General features: G+C 48.8%; 1 protein-coding gene across 2 annotated transcripts in view; it reads right to left on the bottom strand.

Moving 5' to 3' along the window:
* Nucleotides 1-393: 393 nt before the first annotated feature.
* The window catches only part of LOC123754045 (peroxisomal trans-2-enoyl-CoA reductase), a 51,104-nt gene continuing 30,720 nt past the window's right edge, over nt 394-20,777 (bottom strand). For both annotated transcript variants that reach the window (XM_069337278.1, XM_069337782.1), the window contains 3 exons: nt 17,895-18,056; nt 11,675-11,789; nt 394-5,776 (listed from right to left, as the gene is read on the bottom strand). In XM_069337278.1, coding sequence (XP_069193379.1) covers nt 5,694-5,776; nt 11,675-11,789; nt 17,895-18,056 — 360 coding nt within the window. In that variant the 3' untranslated portion in view covers nt 394-5,693. The remainder of the gene's footprint in view (nt 5,777-11,674; nt 11,790-17,894; nt 18,057-20,777) is intronic.

A 20,777-nucleotide genomic window follows, 5' to 3' on the forward strand; every position in this document is an offset into this window, starting at 1 on the left:
AGACGGCTTCATCCCTAGCGGTGCTCACCCCCCTTTTTTTACAGGGGATTCTTACTGCATTGCACATTCTGTCACACCAGTGCAATAACCCCTCTCCTCTCCCCAACCTACCCCCATGGGCAAGCCTTCATTGGCGATCCCTCTAACAAGGGGATTCGATGATTTTCATAGGACCCCAACTTTTGTTTCATTTTGCACGTACAATGCCTGGTGAGGAGCAGAAGATGGTGATGAGGAAATTCCCCATCAGCCAAAGGGAGTGATACATGAGCTCCCTCACCACAGGCTGAAACTCTTGAGGAGGCATAACATTGCAAGTTCCAATGCCATATACTCTACAATATTTAATACAACTGATCTCCACACCCAGAAGCACTTAAGGTATCTACAAACTTTAGTATGGAGGTTTAATGTAGATTTTATTCATATTTACATGGGTATTATGCAATGATGATAATTTCAGTCCAAACACTCAAGTTTAGTACAGTATATATCAACAAGCAGAACCAAGTGACTGATTGACAGAAATTTTATTATTGGCATAACAGCGAGACCATTGGCACTCAATACAACACAAAAAACCCAGCGTTGATTGTAATGAAATGCCATTTTCTGGGTGAGCCCTGGAGGCTCCCTGGAGCTATAGAACTGTTATATTATATTGCACTATATTACATAATATATTAGTCTGGGGCTTCAATTAATGGAGTTCTGCCTACCGGGGACCAGAGCCAGAACCTGGACCCCTCGAGAGAGGCACAGAGAGTAATCGACTGGGGTTAGGTACCCAGAAAGGTAGGCATCTCAAAACCCCACATGGTAGGAAATTTAAAAAAAAAAAGAACAAAGAAACAGAACTCCCAAAGGAATGCAAAGGAAACACGCAAACAACTAATCAACACTCACAGCCGCCGTGCCTCTTGTCTGCGCAGCCCTCCTCTCCCCGGGAGTTGAGCCCCGGACCTACAAGCCGGTTACTCATACCTCAGTTCGGAGGCTGAGCATAAAAAATGAACCCATAGCTACACCTTAGGAGCGAGAGACACGGAAGCGGTCCACTAGATCCACACGAGGCCCAGGCAGGTTCGAACCCGGAATGGAACCTGAGGGGACTTCTCCCAGGTCACCATGACCCCAAACCTGGTGAGCTGGGAAAGAACCACCCCGCTGGCGAGCAGACAAGCAGACTGGCTGCTTGTCTGCTTGTCCCACACCAACCAGTTGTCGAGGTAGGCCAAAAGGAAGGCAATAAAAACAAGATGCACGGTGCCCCACCATGAAACCGAACCAGTCCCTGAACCCAAGACGAAACGGGACGTGCCAATATGTGTCCCAGAGGGCCAGAGACACCAACAACCCGGCTCCAACAGAAGCCGGATCTGGGACAGAGAGGTCATCTGAAAGGAAGGGCAAGGAATCTAGCACTGACCGTAGACCAGATGGGACCAGTCCAGAAGAACCAAAGATCAGCACAATCCCACGACGGCACGGGAACAAGCGGGAAACCCACCTGAGGGATGAGGTCGTTCTGACCATGCCCAGGGCCACTCACTCGAAGATGACCCGACGGGGCACAGGGACAGAAGCCCACTACGCCAGCCCCGAGCCTCCGAGAGGAGGAGTCACCTAATGTCACCCACAGGCCGGAAGACACGACAGAAAACCCCCACAAATCTTGGGACCAAACGTGGGCAAACTGAGCCAGCCTCACCCCCATCAACAGGGTGACTTGCGAAGGGGCCGGCACCCCCCCCTCCGGGAAGTCGACAAGTAAGCAGAGCGAGCACTACGCCGACCAAGCAAAGAGGGCCCCAGACAAGGAATTGCTACAAAAGCAGGCAGCAAAGGCCCACCTAGACGAGCATAAGCTGGAGCCCTGGCACGACCACCAAAGCCCCAAGAGGAATAGTAGTCTGCAAGCAAGGAAGACTTACAAGACCAGGAACCCCTTAACACACTCAAAATGGGGATGAGGACCTGAACGCAAAAGAGGCCGAGTCAAGAGGGGCAAATTCCGGGTCGCACAGGAGGAAAACACCAAGGGGGGCTCCAGAACCTCCACAGGGAAAACTTGAGAGGGAGAAAAACCCTCTGGAATGCAACCGAAGAACTCAAATACCCCGGAAATGAATGGCGGAAAACACACCATAGAAAGAAAAGGCCAGACATATGTCCCTGACCAAACCCCTGGCGAAAATTGCCAGAAAATGGATAGAAAATCGAGGGCTGTATGTGTGGGAGCCAGAGGAGCACACAGGGCACACACACCTGGCCCAAAACCAAGGGCCCAGAACCCAAACACAGAAAACACAAGACCGGGTGAAAAAAAAAAAAATGTTCCCAGAGGAACAAACAGGGCAGGAATCACCTATAGAAAGAACAAAACAGAGAAACGGCAAAGGGGGGATAGCAGAGGCGAAAAAATGCCTACAAACAGCGAGCTCACATGCCCAGCAGTCACATATAAACAAACCGCAAATGCTGCCCTGGTGGCCAGGAGGGGAAGCGCCCACCGAAAAGCAAAATTGCCACCAAAACAAAAGGAGAATCATCCGACGAAAAATGGAAATCACATCAGCAAATGGGGGGAAAACAAAGCAGGAAGGAAGGAAGGACAAAACCCCCTCCCCCTGCCCAGATGGCACAAGGCCCAAGCAGAGGCAAACAGCCCCAGAACAGTGAGTGGACTCCCCCCACTGCCCCCAGAACCCCCTGACAGAGGCCCTGGGGCAGAGCCGCCCTCCACGCCCACCACCCTTGAAGAAAGGCAGAGTCCAAGGGAAAGGCAACAAAAAGGAGCCTGCTGGTAAGGCCCAGAATCCTCAGGGGAGGAGCAGGCTCAAAGGCCTCCATCCCTGCAATTAATGGGGCAGCCCCTGGAGCCGCCCGAGTCTCGTCCCCAACTAAACCCCGCCTTGACTCAGAAACCCTCAGACAGTAGGAAGCTGGCAGCAGAGGGCGAAGGGGGGTAAGGTAGAGGAACCACAATGGCAGGGGAAGGACCAAGGGGTGCACACTGAACCAATACCAAAGTGACCAAGGCCCCCAAGTCTGACCCAACCAAAACGTGGCCTGCAGGCAACCAACCTAGCTCATTGCAACAACCAAAACCAACAATGCAACACAGACGCCGCCTGGCACCTAAGAATTTCCGAAGAAGAACAGGTAAATTGGAGTACGAGCTGGGAACACGTTTCACAAGACTCCGGGTCGTAGGAGTCACCGACCCAACAGGCAGCATGACAAGGCAAGAAAGTTGACCGCCACCTTGAAACAAGGGTGCTTTGCAGATGACACTAGGATTATCATGAGAGTTGGCAACATAGAGGACACAGCAAACCTCCAATCAGATGTAGATCAGGTCTTTCTATGGGCTACAGAAAATAATATGGTGTTTAACGAGGATAAGTTCCAGTCATGCGCTACGGAAAAATTGAAAATATAAAAACAGAAACCACGTACAAAACTCAGGCAAATCATAACATAGAACGAAAAGGCAATGTAAAGGATCTGGGTGTACTTATGTCGGAAGACCTTACCTTTAAAGAACACAATAAAGTAGCCGTCACAACTGCAAGAAAAATGACAGGTTGGATAACAAGAACTTTTCACACTAGAGATGCTATACCGATGATGATACTTTTCAAAACGCTTGTGCTCTCTAGAGTGGAGTACTGCTGCACAATGACAGCCCCTTTCAAAGCTGGAGAAATTGCTGACCTAGAGAGCGTGCAGAGATCCTTTACTGCTAGAATCCACTCAGTAAAACATCTAAATTACTGGGACCGACTAAAGAGCCTAAATCTGTACTCCCTTGAGCGCAGGCGGGAGAGATACATAATAATTTACACGGGGAAAATAATTGAGGGGCTGGTCCCAAACCTGCACACAGAAATAACACCACATGAGACCAGAAGACATGGCAGGATGTGCAGAATACCCCCGTTGAAAAGCAGAGGTGCAACTGGTACTCTGAGAGAGAACTCTATCAACATCAGAGGCCCGAGACTGTTCAACACGCTTCCACTACACATAAGGGGCATAACTGGCAAACCCCTCACAGTGTTCAAGAGAGAACTGGATAAGCACCTCCAAAGGATACCTGATCAACCAGGCTGTGACTCATACGTCAGGCTGCGAGCAGCCGCGTCTAACAGCCTGGTTGATCAGTCCAGCAACCAGGAGGCCTGGTCGACGACCGGGCCGCGGGGACACTAAGCCCCGGAAGCACCTCAAGGTAGCCTCAAGGTAGCCAAGGGTAACGAACAACCTTCAACCTTGCACAAGGGGAGATGGGACTTGGAAGATGCATCCATTGGTCGGGCAATCCCCGACGGGGTTTTCCAGGGGGGCCCTTAAGGGGATCAGCCTACAGGGAGCCCAGGCAACAGTGCTGCAAAGCCAGTTGAGCTCTTGTATGTCAACCAGAGGGAATAAGGCTATAACTGAACCCCTGAGAGGTGTACAAGCACGGGGGCTTAGAGGAGGGCCACCAAAATACCTTACTGGGACTAATAGTCAAACCAGGCAGACCTCCTCCAAGCAATAAACAAAAAGAAAAGAAAAAACTCCAGAAAAGCACAACCACAACAGGAGGAACAGGAAACACAACTGCCTCGTCGGTAGGCATGTTGTGCAGCACCTTGCGCCCCAAACCAGCAACAACACTTCCTCAGCATGCAGCCCTCAGTACACTATGTTACAGTACCTCTGGCCAACATGCTACAAACAGCAGAATCTGTGGCCAGAGTAAACCTCCGTCCCAGAGCACTTCAGCCACAAACTGAGGTGTGAGTAGCCGATGTGTAGGTCAGGGGCTCCCCCATCCCCCTCCCGGGAAGAGGAGGGCTGCGTGGACAAGCAGCATGGTGGGAGTGAGTGACGGATGCTTTGTTTCCCTTGTTTTCCTTTGGGGCGTTCTGATTCTCTGTTCGGTCTTTTTTTTTTTTTTTTTTTTTTTTTTTCAATTTCTTACCATGTGGGGTTTGTTTTGAGATGCCTACCTTTCTGGGTGCCTAACCCCGGTCGATGCTAGACAAGGAATACCCCCAAATACAAGGGGAAGAGGGGGTCTCCTTAAGCCATTGTTCTCTGTGCCTCTCTGAGGGGGGTCCAGGTTCCGGCTCTGGTTCTCAGTAGGCAGGACTCCATTGACTGAAGCCCCAGACTAATATAGCGTATATAAGTCCTATAACTCCAGGGAGCCGAAGGAGCTCCCCCACAGAAAATGGCAATTGAAAAAATGGGTACAGTAATACCATTTCTGTAGAAAACTGACCTGTTATTAACTATCAGGAGATATCAATATCCAACTGTTACACAGTACAGTATACCTGGTTGATTACCTGGTTGATGGGGTTCTGGGAGTTCTTCTACTCCCCAAGCCCGGCCCGAGGCCAGGCTTGACTTTTGAGAGTTTGGTCCACCAGGCTGTTGCTTGGAGCGGCCAACAGGCCCACATACCCACCACAGCCCAGTTGGTCCGGCACTCCTTGGAGGAATAAATCCAGTTTCCTCTTGAAAATGTCCACGGTTGTTCCGGCAATATTTCTTATGCTTGCTGGGAGGACGTTGAACAACCGCGGACCTCTGATGTTTATACAGTGTTCTCTGATTGTGCCTATGGCACCTCTGCTCTTCACTGGTTCTATTCTACATTTTCTATTCTACATTCATTACAGTATATACAAATATTATAACTTTGCATTTGGTGGAGTGGCATCATCTTCCTCAAGGGGTTTGTAGGTCCAAGCATATGCAGGTAATTTGTCATGCTCTGTATAAAAATATAAAAATAAAGAACATATTAGGTGGCACATAAAGAAACAAAAATAAGAAAGAATAAAAACTTAAAAAAAAAGATAACATACACTACATTAGTACTTTATTTATACAATAAAATTAAGAATAAAAATTAAAAACCCAGTACAGTACTGTATTTAAAAAATAATTTCTTTAATTTACTTTTCTGATAGGGAGAGGGGGGGGGGGGATGAGCCTCTTGTGGCTCCCTGAAGCTACTAAACAGAGGAACCTCGGTTAACAAATTTAATCCATTCTGGCTTGTGGAACGGCACCGAGTGCCAGAACTGCACTCGGTGCCGCCCCTCCTAGTCCTTCCCCCTGTTGTTCATTCGATTCCCCCCTCCCTTTCTTCTGGCTTCGAAGCGTCTGAGGTTTTGGAGTTGGGGCAGGGTCAAGTTGGTGTTGAGACTCGGGCGGTCTCGGGGGTGTCCCCTTCTCGAGTTGTGGCGGAGGCATTTGAGCCTGGTCCTTCAGCCAGAGCTTCTGGGTCTAACCAGTGGGCCCCCTTCGTTCCTGCTTTTTTGGCGGCGCCCGCTCTTTCTTTAGAAGTGGGGGTTTGGAGGCCGGCTCGGCCACTGGTCCTAAGGGGGAGGTTCCTGGGGCTGGGGAGGGGTTGACTTGGGGGGGCCTTGGGCCCCATTGGACCCCACCTGGGATTTTCTGCCCGCAGAGAGGGGCTTAGTGTTACAAGGAGAGGGGGTTCTCTTTCACTCCCTCTGTGTATGAATTGGATTTGGTGTCTACCCATCCCCAGGTTCGGTTCCGTGATCCCGCGGGTTCCTCGGTTCTGTCTTTCCGGAGGTTTTCGGCTTCCCGTATTTCGTCTTCTAAGGTGGGAAGCCCTTGTAGCTTACCTCCTGCACGACCCGGATTATGCTTTCATGATGGATCTGCGTTCCTTTGTGTACAGTTCGTCCTGTCCGTACTGGGTTCATTATGAAGTTCCGGAGTCCTCCTGGTTGATAGACTGTCCCTTTTTTTCAGTAGAAGCTTGGCACACGTTCTGTCAGTCCCGCACTCTTGACTGGCTGGAGACTCGGACGGCATTTCAGGTTTTCCTGGGGGGCGACTTAAAGCACCTCAATGCTTGTTTGTTCGTCCCTGCCCTTCCACGGGATGTTGGTGTTGTGCAGCTTCACCTTCCCTTTTGGCTGCCTTGGTTGCGGAGGATTTGGGTACTCGTGGCCTGCTTGCTTCAGCCCTGCGGTCCTTTTCCCCCCTTGAGCAGTCCTCGGATGGGCTTGAGTTGGATGTGGGGGAGCTAGGGGCTACTGCCGGGTCTGGGGTGCTGCCCTTTATGGTGCAGGCATCGTCTGCTTTGTTAAAGCTCTTCACGCCACTCCTGCATGATGCGGTTTCGCAGTTCTGTGCTTCTCGCCTCGCAAGTCTGCAGGCGGTGCTTGCTTCTTCCTTGGAATCTGCTTGGGGCGCTGGCTCTTCAATTGTCTTCGCCTTTTTGTCCTTTGCTGTTTGTGGAGTCTGCGGTGGTGCAGTACCTGCACGCGGCTTTGGTTAGTTGTCGACCTATGTTCGACTTGTTGGTGCTCCTGAGGGCTCGTGGGGGTGCTTTCCCAGAAGGGTCGTGCCAGGGCTCGGGGTTCTGTTCGTCATGGTAGGCCAGTGGTGCCAGATTCGGGGCAGGCGCAGCCTTTGGTTCCGTCTGTTTCTGGTCGGCGCGGGGATCACCCTGTTCGCCACTCAGGTTCTCAGAAGGTGCATTGGCCCTTTCACAGTTCGTCCCATTGACGGGGCGATGGGAAGTAGGCTCGCCCTGTTTGCTTGCGCCTGGTTATCTTGAGGTTATCTTGAGATGATTTCGGGGCTTAGCATCCCTGCGGCCCGGTTCTCGACCAGGCCTCCTTTTTATTACACATACCCAGGAAGCAGCCCGTAGGAGCCATCTAACTCCCAGGTACCTAGTTACTGCTAGGTAACAGGGGCATCAGAGTGAAAAAAACATTTTGCCCATTTGTCTTCGCCTCCACCGGGGATCAAACCTGGAACCTCAGGACTACGAACCCGAAGCGCTGTCCACCCAGCCGTGAGGCTGGTCCCACGATTCGTGGATCTTTCGGGTCGTTTTGTGCAGCCAGTGTTGGGGTTGGGTGGCCCCTCCTCCCTCAGGGGGTTTGGGGCTGATGGGGCAGGCCTCTTCTCCTGCGCTCTGTCAGGTCATCTTGGAGTGGGTTCGCTTGGGCGTGGTCGAAACGACCTTGTCCCTCAGGTGGGTTTCCCACCTGTTTCTAGTCCCGAAACGGGACTGCATGGACCTTCGGTTCATTCTGGACTTGTCCCATTTGAACCTGTGGGTTTATTGCCCCTCCTTCAGGATGACTACTTTGTCCCAGGTCCGTCTTCTGTTGGAGCCGGGAGCTTGGATGGTGTCCCTGGACCTCAAGGATATGTATTAGCCCGTCCCGGTTCATCCGAGGTTCAGGGACTGGGTCGGTTTTGTTGTGGGGCTCAGGGTTACCGCATTCGTTCTTCCCTTTGGGTTGCATCTGGCGCATCACGTTTTCAGACTCCTTACTCGGGTCGTGGTGGCCTGTCTTTGTCTGATAGGTGTTCAGGTTCTGGCTTACCTTGACAACTGGCTGGTTTGGGCTCCCAACCAGTCTGCGTGTCTACTCGCCAGGGATTTGGTTCTTTCCCAGCTCGCCGGGTTTGGGTTCTTGGTGAACTGGAGGATGTCCCATCTGGTTCCCTCTCAGGTTCGATCTTGGCTGGGGTCTGGTTTGGGACACTCGTACCGCTTCCTTGTCTCTTCCTCCTGCGGCTCTGCTCCGTCTGCGTTCTCGCCTTCGTCTGTTTCTGAGGGGCTTGCAGGTCACGTGTCAGTTGCTCGAGAGTTTGTGCGGGAGCCTGAACTTTGCCATGATGGTCTATCCGCCGGGTCGGGTGTGGTTTCTTTGGCTGTTCTGGTTCCTTCGAGGACGGCCCTTCCGCCTCTCTCACGATCGTTGGGTTCGGCCTCCAGAGGGCTTTGCATCGGTTGCTGCGTCGCCGGCTTCCTCTTCAGGTTTTTTGGGGTTCAATGCCTTGGCGCCTACCTAAGCCCTCACTTGATGTGTACACAGACGTGTTGTCTCTTGGCTGGGGTTTTGTGACCAGTGCTCACTAGTGCTCGCAGTGCTCGCCAGGGGCGGTGGGGTCTGTCCTTCCATCAGGCTCACAGCACGATCAGGGAGTTCTCGGCAGTGTGGATGTCACTCCGGAGGGTTCGAGTTGCTCGCGGATCGATGATCCGGCTCCATTCGGACTGCTCCCTGGTGGTTCATTGCCTGAACCGAGGGGGTTCGATGCATTCCTTGGCTCTTTGGGGCTGGTCGCTTTGGGTGACTTGTCTGCTGAGTTCTCAAGGTTTGGCTCTCCTGGCGGTTCACATCCTGGGGTGTCCAACGTTCTGGCAGACGGCCTGTCTCGTTTCCTTCCCCTTTCCACAGAATGGTCGGTCGACGCTGACTCCTTCAGTTGGGTTTGCCAGATGTTCAGGACTCCGGACGTGGATCTCTTCACGTCATTGTGGTTGAGGCGTCTCTTCGTATACATGGCGCCCTTCCCCGACTGCAAAGCCGTCGGGGGTCGACGCCTTCAGGCAGGACTGGGCGAGGAGGGGTTACCTGTACTTCTTTTCCCCCAATTCAGCTGTTGCTACATGTCCTGGCTCGCTTGGAGACTTACCAGGGAAGAGTTTTCCTTCTGGCTCCTTGGTGACCGGCCCAGCCTTGGTTTCAGGCGCCGCTTGCCTCGGTGCCCGGTGGCGTTATCTTCTGACTGTGTGTGGCCACCTTTTATTGACTGCACTCACCATACCAGCTTTGTGGTTCGCTATGGTGAACACAAATGTAGATACTTATATATAACGTGTATATAGAAGGTATAAACAGCAAGAGGAGTAAGTTGGGAGCTGCCATTTTGGTGAGGGAGGAGCGTCATCTGCAGGACTTACCATGTTGTTTACTGATGACCACGAGGTCTTTGGGCACCATACCAGTTTACTTGTACAAGTATGGTGAATAAAACAGGTAGATATTTATATATAATGTGTGTATATAGTGTAATAACACCACAAACAATATTGTTGGAGGAGAAATATTAGTGCGTCTGGCCTTGAGGGCGGCAGCCATCAGCTGACTGTGTGAGGTCCTACATCATTGTGCCTTTACTCACCATACAAGCTTAGATGTACAGTTATGGTGAACAAAACATGTAAATACTTATATATAACGTCTGTATATAAAAGCAAAAACAGTATGGTGGGTGGAGAATGGTGGCAAGTCAGGTGAGGAGAGGGAGGGAGAGAGTGGCAGCCAGTGGCGGGCTGCCACTGCCACTCAGCATACCAACTTAGTGGTTCGATATGGTGAACACGAATGTAGATACTTATATATAACGTCTGTATATAGTGAATAAAAGCAAAAACAATATTGTGGGAGGAGAATGTGGTTGAGTCAGGTGACTTGAGGGAGGGCATGAGTGGCTGGCTGGTACACGGCGGTCACTCCTCGTTACTTTTTGACTCATAATAGCAACTTAGTGGTTCGTTATGGTGAACACGAATGTAGATACTTATATATAGCGTCTGTATATAGTGAATGAAAGCAAAAACAGTATTGTGGGAGGAGAATGTGGGTGAGTCAGGTGACTTGAGGGAGGGCGCGAGTGGCTGGCTGGTACACGGCGGTCACTCCTCGTTACTTTTTGACTCATAATAGCAACTTAGTGGTTCATTATGGTGAGCAATACATGCAGATACTTATATATAACCTGTGCTTATAGTGTAATAACCGACAAAGTATTTGTTCACTGTTTGATGAACATAATTGAATCAACAATATGCACACCATATTTTTGAGTACAGCGATGATTCACTCATTTTATTATATAAATATATCATACTACACACTATTGAATAATATTACAGCAAAAAAAACTACGAAAAATCAATCAGACATTGAAATAATTAGGTAATTATCTCTTTGTGGCAACTCCGGCCTGACAGCTGGCGATCAACAGACCGCCTGGGACGAATGCTGAGCCAGCACATATATTTTGCCAGAATTTCCCGCCCTATAGCGGGCAATATATGCCACTTACGATTTTTTTTATTATTTTTCCCGTGATCAGCGAACACAAATTAACAGGTTAGGAAGAAAAAATATATATATTTTTTTTGTATGCATCTGTGGGTGTCAAATGGTATATAGCTATGTGCCATTTAAGGGTTAAACCACACAGGGGTTTCCATATCCATTGCTCCTTGTGCCTCTGAAGAGGCCAGGTTTTGGCTCGTGGTCCCCAGTAGGCCTAGAACCCCATGTGCATTGACTGATGCCAGGGTCTAATACATTCATATCAGCCTGGTTAGCTTTGGGGGAGGGGGGGGAGCTTGGGGGAGCCGAAGGGGCTCCCCCAAGTAACGAATGGGAGTTGCAGAGAATCAGGGAAGTGTTATATTTAAGTGCTTCCACCTGGTGGTGGTCTGAGACTGAAGGTGGGCAGGCCAACTAGTGATTAGTGAGAGCACATCTTAGCATTCTCAGTAATGTGAAATGTACTTGGAAGTATTTTCAGTTTACTTGAATGAGCCTTCTAAAGGTCAGTCTGGAGTGTAAGTATTCTCCAATATTTTCCTAGATGCATGATCCTGTCCATGGGTCTAGCAAGACTTTGTCTAAAGACGCCACTGGATAGAATAGTTCAGAAAGGTATTTGTACTTAATAGTGCTGATGTTGACCCTCAGAGCAACCCTGATGAAAAGCATTTTTACTATAATATATGTAGCTACATATAATTTTCAAGAAGTGTACAGTAAAATTCTACACATAACTTGGATATTATTTTCTATTAAATATGTCATGAGCTGACCTGGAATATTCCACATGAGATTAGAGTAAAGACTACCACCTCCATCAATCTTGAGAGTTTCACCAGTAATGAATGATGCTCCAGGGGACAACAGGAAGCATACTGCACTTGCCACCTGTAAAACAAAACAAAATAAAGCATTAACTGTAATAAATGACCTTTGGAGCTTTCAGTAGATTGTGCTCTTATGAAACTTAGCCTTCAGAAATGCACAAGTCCTACGAGACACACGGCCCAGATGGGAGTTTCATCATGGGTTCTGAGAGAATGTGCACCTCAGCTCAGCATTCCACTTCAATTGATTTTTCAGGCATCCTTGTGTATAGGAGTTCTAACAGATATGTAGAGAAAAAGCCAACATAGTTCCAATCTACAAAAGTGGTAGCAGGGATGATCCCCTTAATTACAGACCTGAATCACTGACAAGTATAATAGTTTAAATATTGGCAAAATAATTAAAACTAGATGGATAGAACACCTGGAGAAAAATGATATAATAACAGACAGACAATATTGTTTTTGACCTGGAAGATCCTGTGTAATGAATTTACTCAGTTTCTATGATAGAGCCACAGAGATTTTATAGGAAAGAGATGGTCGGGTTGACGGAACTGCATTTAACTGGACCTAAAAAAGGCTTTCGACAGAGTTCCACATAAGAGATTGTTCTGGAAACTGGAACATACTGAAGGAGTGACAGGAAGGCATCTAACATTGATGAAAACTGAAATTTTTTCTGACAAAAAAACCAGCGTTGAATACAGTGAGGCCTCGATTTACGATGGTAATCCGTTCCCAGAGACGTATCGTAAGTCAAAATATCACAAGTCGAAGCGAATTTTCCCCATAAGAAACAAAGGGAATTGAATTAATCCGTTTCTCACTCTCCAAAATATTAACTAATAAATACATTTTATACTGAATACAATTTTCTTCTCTCAGTACAATACAGTACATGTGTTTATCTTACCTTTATGGAGGACTCTTGATGACATACGGAAGTTGGTTATGAGAGGGGAGGAGGAGAGGTGTTAGTGTTTGGGAAGGGAAGTCCCCTTCCATTATAACATCAGGCAGTGATGACTTTTCTGGGGTACACTCTCTGGCACGTTTTGCCTGCATACCACTAGGACCTGCTTGTGGCTCACTGCTTGCTTGTCTTACTAAGAATCTGTCTAAAGACACTTGTTTTTCCCTACATTTTAACACTTGTCTGTAGTAAGACATCACATTGTCATTTAAAGGTCAATGCAATGGCCTGCTATAGCTTTATCTGGGTGAGGTTTTTCAACAAAACTTTGCAGTTCTTCCCATACTTCACACATTTTCTTAATGAAGAAGAGACATTCTCTACTGCCTCTACTCACAACTATTTTCATAGGTTGAACCTTACCACTGACTTTCTTGGGACCCATGGCGTGTGTCACAGTAAAATCTCTAGGAAGATATCCGGCCTGCTCCATCATCACCTATTCTATCATATCACGTATATATATTCAAGAAATTCCAGCCACAACAATAACAACAACAACTACTTTCCAGACGTCTAGACAATACCACCGGTCTCCCCCCTACACCACTGCCCGTCATCCCACCTCACCTGGGTCACTGGGAGCTCACGCCATCTCAAACAACCAGCGTTGAATGTAATGAAACTCCATTTTCTGGGTGAGCCCCGGAGGCTCCTTGGAGGTTATTGGGATAATGTATGTTATATTAGACCGGGACATTAGCTAATTAGTTCAGACCTACCAGGGACCAGCGCCAGAACCTGGCCCCTTCAGAGAGGTTTTAGGGAGCAATGGCCCTAGAAAACCCCTTTGTGGTTGGGGTTTTCCTTATCTGCCATCAACCGGGGTTAGGCACCTAGATAGGTAGACATAACAAAACAAACCCCACATGATAAAAAACTAAAACAAAAAACCGAAGAGAGGTAAAAACTCCCTACAATCACAAGGAAACAAGCAAACATCACACTTTACTGCCGCGCCGATCGTCCGCGCAGCCCTCCCCGCCCCAAGAGGGGGAGGGGGTAGCCCCGGACCTCCGGGGCTCACCCAGAAAATGGCGTTTCATTACATTCAACGCTGGTTTTTCTGTGAGCTTCATACCCAAAGAGAAGGAAAAAAAAGGGCTAACAAAGGAGGCGGCCGCCACAAACTCTGCAACGCAAAGCCGAGACAACAGGTCGCAACCTGCGACCCAAGGCAACAAGAACGCACAGGAGCAGACGTGCATAAAGAATGGGTGGCCAAGAACCTGTGCGACCCTCAAATCCCTACGCCCAAAATGAGCCCTAGATGTCTCCAACACAGCAGCAAAAGCTGCAAACATCTGAACAGCACGGGCGCAAAGACAGACCGCAGGCGGGAAGAATGAAAAACTGTGCGGACGACCTGGGAGACCCAAGCCCTGAAAACAGGGAACAAGGGAAACCGGATCAACCACAGCGCATCCCCAGACATGGTACTCAGGCAACGGCAAAAAGCACAACCGGACAACACAGGAGGCACCCCCGGCCAAACCAATCAAGCATCAATAACCCAAGAACCCCTCCGGAAAGCAGCCGTCTCGACCGTCGCCAGGACGGAGAAAGGCTACACAAGTACAAATCTTCCACCAGTACCAAAGAGCAGAAACCTGAACCGAAAGGGCTACCAAAACTGAGAAGATAAGAAGGTACCCCGATGAAGGACCAGGACGGCTCAGGCGACGCATGAGCAGGCCGGAGGTGAAACAACATGAGAAAGTGTACGAAACGTCATACTGTCACCAAGACGAAGCTCGCAGGTGGGACACTGTCAACAAAGCCACCCGAACACCACAGAGATGGTGATACCCGCGTCAAAATACCAGATGCGAAGAGCCGAGGAGAAGGCCGAACCAGTCACGTACAGGACCGATTCGACCTGCCAAAAGAGGCGGAGCCGCGGGAAAACGCCCCGGGTTCAGACACCTATCAAGCAGCGTTTGAAAATAAGGCTGGGCCGGCCACCAAAGAACCATAAGGAATGCTCTCGTGGGAATGGGCTGCAACCGAGCCAGAACCCGAAGCAACAGCTGGACCGGGAGAAGAGGAACAGGTACCCCCACCTCGACCAGTCCTGCCGAAAAGCATTCACCGTGAATGCCTCGCAGGTGGGAAAGGGCGCCACATAAAATGGGTGACTCCTAGACCACGCAGACTCGAAGACGTCCACGGCCTGGAGTCCATACGTCTGACAGAGCCAACAAAACGAGTCGGCGACGACTGGCCAATCCGCGAAGAGAGGAATGAACTGGAACAGCTGTCCGCCAGGACGCAGGACACCCCCCCCGGACATGAACTTCACGGTTAGACAAACCCCTGTGGTTCTGGCAAGAACCGCCAGAGAACAGTCCGAACAGAGCTGAATGGTAGAGCACCGAGTGCCCCAAACCCTCCGAAGCGCAAACCAGACAGCCACGAACTCCCGAACCGTGCTGTGAGCCCGATGGATGGACAGATTCCACCAACCCCGGCCAACCTGGTGAGCACTGGTCACAAAGCCCCAGCCGAGAGATGACCCGTCCGTGAGCACATCGAGTGAAGACTCGGGGAGGTGCCAAGGCACAGAACCCCAAAAACCTCAAAGAGGAAGCTGGTGATGCAGCACCAACACAAGATCCCCGGAGGAACGAACCCAACGAATGCAAGAGGCAGAAGGGGAGTCTCCGAAGGAACCAAACAGACGCTGAAGTCAAACCCGACTCCGCAGGCAAACCAGCACGTTGAAGTTCAGACTCCCGCACAACTGCTCAAGCATCTGCTGAGCAACCCGGGACCCCCTCAAGTACAGCCGAAGGCGGGACCACAGCTGCAGTAACACTTCTGGAGGGAAAGACAACGAGTGGCCCAATAGCCCTAAACAAGGCCCAGGTCCGAACCCGGGACGGAAACAGATGGAATGGCCTCCAGATCACCAGGAAACCAAACCCGGCGATCTGGAAAGAACCACACCCCTGGCGAGCAGACAAGCGGACTGACTGGGAGCCCACACCAGCCAGTCGTCGAGGTTGGCCAGACACCGAATCTCAGACTCAGACAGGGCACTAAGATCCGGTAAAGATGCAAAAAATTATATATACCAAGTGCCCATTACAAAATAGGGAAGGCAACAAAAGCAGCAAGCCTGAAGCCCCACCACCAACTGTGCCAGTCCCAGGAAACTGGAGAGGAACGTGCCAAGCAGTGACCTGCAGGTCCAGGGCCACCATCCAGGCACCCGGCCCCAACAGTCCTCCGAGGAAGGCATAGAATCCAGGGCGCAGACTGAAGAAGTCCAGAAGAACTGCAGATGTGAAAGACCCACGACTGCAAAGAGCAGACGGGAACCCCAGAAGGATGGGGCGGATCGACCACGTCCAACGCACCCAAGAAGATGACATGACGAAGCGCAGGGGAAGAAGCCCACCCCGCCAGCTGTGAACCCCCCAAAGGGAGAGAAGCCGTCTACCAATGCCACCAGAGGCCGGAAGACAACCAAAAGCGCCCACCAGCAGTGGGACCATGCGAGAGGCAACAGAGCAAGCTGCTCCCCCAGTGCCCCGTCAACAGAGAAGGGAACAGAACCCCTTCTGAAAGAAAAAGTACACACACATATACACATTATGTATATACACATACATATACATATACACAAACACACAAGATATGTTACACACGTGTGTATACACATGTGCACACACACACACACAGCGTACACATGTACATGCGTACACACACACATTGTAAAAGAAAAGTACAAGTCGCCGACCAGTGGGAAGAGAGCACCACGCTGGCCAGGCAAAGAAGACACAAAACTGCATCAAAAGGCCCACCTCGACAGCAAAACCGCAAAGTCCCAGCACGACCACAACATGTGCCAAGACCCAAAAAGATCAGTCTGCAAGCCAGGAAGACCCCGGAACCCCAGAAGGCAGAACCGGGTCACACGAGGAAACAAAGCCCCCTGAACCCACAAAGGGGGCCCAAGAGGAAGAAACCTCCGGAACGAAACCAAAGAACCCAAAGGACCCCAGAATCGAACCAGGGGGAGCCCAGACCCAAAACAGACAAAATGGAAAACCCGGTGTAAAATCAACACCCAAACGTTCCCAGAGGAACAGGCAATGGGCAGAAAACACCAGAAAAGCAAAGAAACAACAACAGGAGAATAAAAAACCCTGAAAAAAGGTGAAAACTCACCCAAGAAGCTTGCTCGCACACCCGGTCGCATGTAAACAAACCGCAACACCGCCCTGGTGGCCACGCCGGGAAACCGGCAGACAAAAATGGCCGCCAGCAGGGGCTGTGACTGACGCTAAAGATACAAAAACACGCCAGCAAAAGTGGGAAGCAAGCAGACTGGATGGGCGAAAAACGCCGCCCAACAGCAGAAAACCCCGGCAGGGGCAAACCGCCCCAGAACTGCTAGCAGGCATCCCCCACAGCCCCAGGAACCAACAACAGAGACCCCGGGGCAGAGCCGTCCTCCAAGCCCTCCGCCCTTAACATTTTGGCGCACCCCGCTCGCCACCCCTCAACTGTGCGATATGGGACCCAGGGTGTCACGGGAGTGCGGGTAAATTCTGAAAAGTGTATACTCTCTTCAACTTTGTCACCTTAATTCTCATCCTACGAGATTAAATTTGGTATCATTGTGTTCGCAATAGAATTCTCTACAGCACTAAATGCATATAAACTCCAAAAGCCCGGCTAATTACCTGCAGCAAACAGAGAAAGTGCGAACGAGTTACCCAGGAGCGCGCAAACGCGATAAAATGTTTTCACTATTTTCACTCCTCTCCTCATATCAAACTAAATTCACTAAATGACATGACAATTAAAATTTGCATTTAACTCTCATTGTTACTAGTTATACTGAGGAAAAGTATGGCTACATTTAAGCAAACGATGACAATCTTGGTGATTTGTTTAGCATATAAAAATGTGTCATGTGACTTAAAGCAATGAGGAGAGAAGTTTGAGGAAGGAAATGCCATACAATAACATGTGTTGATTGGGAACATATACAGGTTGGTGACCAAACTATTCTGTATCATTAGGAATAAAGTCAATGTGTCAAGAAATGTTTTATGACCATTCCTTCATTTGGCTCAATATTTGTGAATCAGTTAAGTTTTTATGATAAGCAAGTGAGAATACAGTCTGTATTAAAACAGTAATACAGTATACTGTTACACCTTTAAAAATACCAACCTCTTGCGGTGTTCCAAGCCTTTTTGTTGGAATGTGGACACGAACTTTTTCAAAGATGTTGCCATCTCCATAGTTTGCAGCCGCTGTAGGAGAGTAAATGGAGCCTCCTGGTGCCACTGAATTTATTCGCACTCCATTGGAGGCCCATTCTACTGAAAGACTCTGAATTGAGGTGATAAGAATCAGAAGATGCTTAAATTTAATAAATATTGTAAATATGACTGAATTATGTTTGGGAAATTGAGAAAGGTATTGCTGAGGCAGCATCTCTCTCATCATAAAATTGGCCTATCACCACTAACCCCAAGTATTTTATGAAAACAGATTAAACAAATCTAAAAGAAAATTTTTAAAGAACATTGGAAATATACTCTTATACAGTATCTTAGTATCCAACCAACACTCATATTACACACATATGAAACTTACCTAAGATGGTAAAACCTCGGCAGCTGTCTTCCAAACAGTTACTGTATTCAAGATCAACCAGAGCTAACATTATCAGAAATAGCCTAGTCAGAGACAACTCTTAATACACATCTTATCTGCAACTGTCTTACTTCACCATTCCTATTACCAATCACTTTCTCAGATACAATATTTCCAAAATACACATCCAATGCCAGTCAGAAATACAGTTGCAGAAATACAATGGAGAGGCCTCAGAAGGGGTCAGCTGAAAGGAATACCCCAAAACCTCAGTGGGACCAGCCAGCTCAACTGCCTCTGTGCCCAAAGTGGAAGGAGTTACCCCGCGAGACGGCCGAGCCACATCCCGAGCTAAACCCTGCCCCAACCTGGAAACCCTTGGATTCTTGGAGTCAGAAGCAGGTCATACTACTCCCGAAGGGGCAAGGAAGAGGCGGTGCAGACAGAGCCAAGGTGGAAGCCACCAACACCTCTAACTCTGGATCCCTAAACACAAGGTGGGCCAGCTCTGACATCCAAACAAGACATAACCTAGACTCCTGAAGGCAGGCAAAATGTACCCGCAAAATAGAAGCTGCCTGATACTCTTGAACTTCATCTACACGGTCTGAGAAAGAAAGCCAAATAGGAAAAGCAAACCCCCCCACAGGACTTGGAATCACAGGAGTCTCAAACCCAGCAGAAAGCATGGCAGAGGTAAAAAGAATGATCGTTGCTCTGTGGCATGGATGACAAACAGCCCTCAAACTCACACAGAGTGAGAACAAGTTTTAAGGAAATACCCATAAGCAACACCAAACCCATGGGGAATTACAAGGGCCATAAGGGTAAACCAAATTGGACACCCAGGCACTGGGGATGCTATGCTGGACCTAAAAGTAAGCCGACATAGCCCAGGCTACACGGATGTGAAGGCCGACCTCGACGTGCTGTAAGTACAGGGCTGAGACACGAGCAACAAGACCCAAGACGAGTATCCTCTCCTCGCAAGTGGAATGGACCGGAATGAAAGGGAGGGAGTTCCAGAACACACCAGAGAAGAGAACTCTCTCAGTGCAGGGCAGCACTAGGGAGCACACAGAGAAGATAGTACTAAGCACATACAGCTCTAAGTGCTCTAAAAGCCAGGTCCACTTCCAATGGTTCAAAACAATTGACAACAAAAAGCCACACAGGACAAAGTCTAAGAAAGGCTGGCACTCTGCTGAAAAGCACTGGGACCTGCCATGGCTTGCAGCTTGCAGATGATCTGGGACCCTTACAGCAGATGTTGTTTCCAGTCTGCATGAGCAACACAACTGATGGCATTAGCCAGTGGACAACGGGAGCCCTGGCTCCCCTCCACAAACAACAACTACACGGCAGTGAGGAGAGAAGCAGAAAGAAATTTTGAAAAAGGGATTGCAGACAAATGTAAAACAGAACCAGGTCTATTCTATAAATTCATAAACAACAAATTACAGGTAAAGGATAATATTCAGAGGTTGAAAATGGGAAATAGATTCACGGAAAATGAAAAGGAAATGTGTGAAACACTAAACGAAAAGTTCCAAAGTGTGTTTGTACAAAGTGAAATCTTTAGGGAACCAGACACAATAAGAATTCCAGAGAACAACATAGAGCACATAGAGGTGTCTAGAGACGAGGTTGAAAAAATGCTCAAGGAGCTAAGTAAGAACAAAGCAGTTGGTCCAGATGGAGTTTCACCATGGGTTCTGAGAGAATGTGCACCTGAGCTCAGCATTCCACTTCAAATGATTTTTCAGGGATCCCTGTGTACAGGAGTTGTAGCTGATGTGTGGAAAAAGGCTAACATAGTTCCAATCTACAAAAGTGGAAGCAGGGAAGACCCCCTTAATTATAGACCTATATCATTGACAAGTGTAATAGTCAAAATATTGGAAAAAATAATTAAAACTAAATGGGTAGAACACCTGGAGGAAAATGATATAATATCAGACAGACAGTATGGTCTTCGATCTGGAAGATCCTGTGTAATGAACTTGCTCAGTTTTTATGATCGAGCCACAGAGATTTTACAGGAAAGAGATGGTTGGGTTGACTGCATCTATCTGGACCTAAAAAAGGCTTTCGACAGAGTTCCCCATAAGAGGTTGTTCTGGAAACTGGAACATATTGGAGGAGTGACAGGTAAGCTACTACATGGATGAAAAATTTCCTAACCGACAGAAAAATGAGGGCCGTAATCAGAGGCAAGGTATCGGATTGGAGGAATGTCACGAGTGGAGTACCACAGGGTTCAGTTCTTGCACCGGTAATGTTCATTGTCTACATAAATGATCTACCAGTGGGAATACAGAATTACATGAACATGTTTGCTGATGATGCTAAGATAATAGGGAAGGTAAGAAACCAAGATGATTGCCTTGGCCTTCAAGAAGGCCTGGACAAAATAAGTATATGGAGCAATACTTGGCAAATGGAATTTAATGT

Source organism: Procambarus clarkii, chromosome 1 (assembly GCF_040958095.1).
Source record: "Procambarus clarkii isolate CNS0578487 chromosome 1, FALCON_Pclarkii_2.0, whole genome shotgun sequence".
Lineage (NCBI taxonomy): Eukaryota > Metazoa > Arthropoda > Malacostraca > Decapoda > Cambaridae > Procambarus > Procambarus clarkii.